Here is a 4,779-nt window from a genome sequence, read left to right on the forward strand (position 1 = left end):
GAATGATGGTGGTGATTGTGACTGTGATGATGGTGATTGTGACTGTGATGATGGTGGTGTTTGTGACTGATGGTGGTGATTGTGACTGATAGTGGTGATTGTGACTGATGGTGGTGATTGTGACTGATGGTGGTCATTGTGGCTGATGATGGTAATTGTGACTGTGATGATGGTAGTGATTGTGATGGTGGTGATTGTGACTGATGGTGGTCATTGTGGCTGATGATGGTAATTGTGACTGTGATGATGGTAGTGATTGTGATGGTGGTGATTGTGACTGATGGTGGTCATTGTGGCTGATGATGGTAATTGTGACTGTGATGATGGTAGTGATTGTGATGGTGGTGATTGTGACTGATGGTGGTCATTGTGGCTGATGGTGGTAATTGTGACTGTGATGGTGGTGATTGTGAATGATGATGATGATGGTGATTGTGACTGTGATGGTGATGATGGTGGTGACTGTGATTATGGTGATTCGGGCCATGATTGTGACTGTGTTGTTCCTGTTAGCAGACAACATCACGGCTCTGAGGTTCAGCAGTGACTGCAGGCGTCTGCTCTCGTCTTCAGCTGACAGGTTTGACTCCAGCTGTTCTTCTGTTCAGCTCCTGTCATGCTGTGAATCTCACTGACCGCATCTGTTGTGTTTCAGCTGTATCTTTGTGTGGCAGCTCGCTCCTGAACTCACTATCAGTATGAGAGAGAGACTGTCTGTGATCAGACGCCGTGACAGGGCATCGAGCGTCAGGAACAATCCCTTCAGGTACAGGAGAGTTTGACATCCGCATCATGTGCATTTGACTGATTAAAGCATGTGTTTAGTTTGATTATAAATGAGTTTGTCTGTTTCAGACGTTCTTCTGTGACTGGATTCACACTGCACCGATCCACATCCATCATGACCTGCTCATCTGAGAGCGAACGAGAGGAAGAGGAAGATGATGAAGACATGAAGACAGCTGAAGAGACGGGTCAGAACACATACGCCTTTACTCTAAATAAGGACTTCTGTTGTTTTATATACAGCTACATATGAATACTATAACCTAACAGTAACACAAAACTTTCCACGTTCACAGTTTTTTTTTTTTGGAATATAATATATAAATGAGGGTGCACACAAAGACAGTTCAGATCTAGCTGACTTCTAGATACAAATTTGCCCCCCAAAATATGGTTCAGTAGATACAAACCAGAATTTTTATAGGAAAATAAAACAGAAACCATTAAAAATGTTACTTGTAATAAAATAAATAATAACTTAAATGTTACTTCAGCTAGTTTCCAATGCAACATTGTTCATTTTCATTTACTTCAACTTGATGTACTAAAATAACTAAAACTGAAATACAAATAAATAAAAACTATACAGACATACTTACATTTTTTTAAAAAGAAAACAGAGAATATAAAAGTTAAAACATAATTCCAAATACTAATTAAAATTATAATACAATTTCTGTTTTTATCAATTATATTAAACTGACTTACAAAACTTAGTTTAACTTGATGTACAAAAAAACCAAACAAATAATTAAAACTGAAATTAAATGTAAAACTATACATGCATTAAAAAGCTAATAAAAATGAGAAAAACACAAAATAAAATTACTGAAACTTTAACCAAAATTAAAATGAAAACAAAATATAAAAATAAAAACTAATTTAAAACCTAAAATCTATAATAGTATATCAATGCTACACACACACACAGACACACATGTTGGTATATGTGGTTTACGGGGACTCTCCATAGACTTAATGGTTTTTCTACTGGACAAACTGTATTTTCTATCCTCTTACCCTAAACCTGCCCCTCACACAAAACTACAGGCATTTTTACATTCTCAAAAACACAGTTTACTATGTTTTCAAGCCATTTGGTTTACAGGGACACAGGAAGTGTAAACCTCATAAACCATGTTAATGTTGTAATATCCATGTCATTACACACATTTGTGTCCTCATAAACCATATATACTAGAACACACACACACGTGTATCTCAACACCTACAGAGGTTAATGTGATGTGGAATAACGTGTCTGATCCTGTCATCTTCTCTCTTATAAAGGTGCATCTGATGAAACGCACTGGAATCCAGTGAAGGTCTGTATCTCACACTGGAGTCAGTCTTTAGCAGCTTGCTGTAAAGCTGCACGATCTGAAATGTGTTTTCATGAATGATTGAGCCATATGTGACCCTGGAGCACAAAAGCAGTCTTAAGTCGCTGGGGTATATTTGTAGCAATAGCCAACAATACATTGTATGGGTCAAAATTATACATTTTTCTTTTATGCCAAAAATCATTAGGATATTAAGTAAAGATCATGTTCCATGAAGATATTTTGTAAATTTCCTACCGTAAATATATCAAAACTTAATTTTTGATTAGTAATATGCATTGCTAAGAACTTCATTTGAACAACTTTAAAGATGATTTTCTCAATATTTAGATTTTTTTGCACCCTCAGATTCCAGATTTTCAAATAGTTGTATCTCAGCCAAATATTGTCCAATCCTAACAAACCATACATCAATGGAAAGCATATTTATTCAGTTTGAAAATGTTGAAAAATGTACACTTAAGACTGGTTTTGTGATCCAGGGTCACATATTAGGTTTGTTTGTTCTCATTGAACTCGAGAAATAAAGCCTGGTTTAGGCTCAAAACTGAACATTTCATCCAGGGTTTACCAAACTGTGCTTCATAATCATCATAATTCATAAAAATGGTAAATTAAATCATTTAAAAATAAAACATTTACTAAAAGAAAAAAATATTTGTTTAGCTGCATGTCATGTGATCATTTACCGACATCAGAGAACCATGAATGTGTTGGTAAATTATTGAAATATTACTTTAAAATCTCACGGCGACTTTCAGATCAAATGGGTCTGTTTTATGAAAACGTTTGGGAATCACTGACATGCAGGAAAAATACAAGGTTTGTGAAAGTGACAACCAAAATGTGTGATGCAACCTGAAGCCACATGACACCAGCGTTTGACGTCGATGTCTGTAGGAGGCGTCTGTAGACTCGAGTGTGTCTGCGGTGGTGTGCCGTCCTCGCAGGCGCTGGTCCTGTCGTGTGGGATCGCTGGAGCTCATGGTGAAGTCCATGCTGGAGCTGCGGCAGCTCGGTTCACTTTCTGAAGCTCCAGGCCAGAGCAGAAGCTGCGCTGATCGATGCAGCACCTCCAGCCTGCAGGTCACTATTACTTCAGCCCATTTCATTTCACTTAAGCATTTGAACTGCAGATATTTTATTGATATAATTATGTTGCACTCCATTTTGTTGTTATAATAAAACTTTATGATAGATTTATTCAAATAAACATTAAATACTGAAGAACAGGTTCAGTAAAATATCATGAAAATGTAATATAGTGCATATACAGTATGTGACCCTGGAGCACAAAACCAGTCGTAAGGGTCAATTTTCTGAAATTGAGATTTATACATCATCTGAAAGCTGAATAAATAAGCTTTCCATTGATGTATGGTTTGTTAGGATAGGACAATATTTGGCTGAGATACAACTATTTGAAAATCTGGAATCTGAGGGTGCAAAAAAATCTAAATATTGAGAAAATCATCTTTAAAGTTGTTCAAATGAAGTTCTTAGCAATGCATATTACTAATCAAAAATTAAGTTTTGATATATTTACGGTAGGAAATTTACAAAATATCTTCATGGAACATGATCTTTACTTAATATCCTAATGATTTTTGGCATAAAAGAGAAATGTATAATTTTGACCCATACAATGTATTGTTGGCTATTGCTACAAATATACCCCAGCGACTTAACACTGCTTTTGTGCTCCAGGGACACATATTGATCAAAATGCTCCTCTCTAGAGTTATTTTTTTCAGCTGACTTTCGATGTTACATGACATTATTGATCTCAAGTTGTTTTATTGACATCTTTCTGCAGTTGAATCACTGATTGATGGATTCCATGATTCATGATTGATTTCAATGTTTCTTCTGATGTTCATTCATGTTTATTTGCTGCTGTAACTAGTAGTAAAGAGGAAGAGATGATCAGCCATCTGTCACCACACATCTGAATCGGTTATTAATGTTCAGCTGAATATTTGCGGTGCTGATATTTAGTTGCGTCTCTAGTCCTTCAGGCTTCATTCGTGTGGTTCTCTGTGTTGTTCAGGATTGGAGTCTCCGGCGTCCTCGAGACTCGGCCTGGCTGGTTCCCGTCGGCGCTCCTGAACCTGAGGGTGTGGTTCTGTACCCGGATCACTGTCCCAGCACCAGCAGCCTGCCTGGACCGTCCTACCGGATACAGGCTCTGTCTGAGACCGCCGAACACGAGGAGAGAGCAGAAGAAGCCCAGAGTCCCGTCAGCGGAGCCTCCATGGGCTACGGCAGCGGAGGATCCAGTCCAGACCACCGACACCACGGTAAAACCTCACACACACGGGGGATTGGAGATAGCTAAAATTTAAAAATACATGTTTTAATTCAGCAGAATTAAAAACCTGAAAAATTACTTTTTTACTCTGAAGACTTCTTTTGAGTGTGAATGATCCTTTAATGAAAAATTTAACTTTTTTTTTTTCGCTTTTACAAGAATCAAAACAACTTGAGTTTTCATGTTCATGACTCATTCAATATGGCTATGAAATCATTTGAATTTTGAGTATTAATAAAAATATGAAGTAATATGTAATCTATAGTACTGTAAAATAGAAAAATAATATTTACTAAATAATTATAGAAAATATACTACATATATATATATATATATATA

At 36.7% G+C, this 4,779-nt stretch overlaps 1 protein-coding gene across 1 annotated transcript in view; it reads left to right on the plus strand.

The window, feature by feature from the left end:
- LOC107659794 (mitogen-activated protein kinase-binding protein 1-like) overlaps positions 1–4,779 on the plus strand; it is a 28,035-nt gene that overhangs the window by 14,940 nt on the left and 8,316 nt on the right. Inside the window, 6 exon segments of the mRNA XM_016448822.1 lie at positions 517–580; positions 656–766; positions 856–974; positions 2,077–2,111; positions 3,030–3,215; positions 4,180–4,429. Coding sequence (XP_016304308.1) covers positions 517–580; positions 656–766; positions 856–974; positions 2,077–2,111; positions 3,030–3,215; positions 4,180–4,429 — 765 coding nt within the window.

The sequence above is a fragment of the Sinocyclocheilus anshuiensis genome, unplaced genomic scaffold (assembly GCF_001515605.1).
Source record: "Sinocyclocheilus anshuiensis isolate Anshui unplaced genomic scaffold, SAMN03320099.WGS_v1.1 scaffold519, whole genome shotgun sequence".
Lineage (NCBI taxonomy): Eukaryota > Metazoa > Chordata > Actinopteri > Cypriniformes > Cyprinidae > Sinocyclocheilus > Sinocyclocheilus anshuiensis.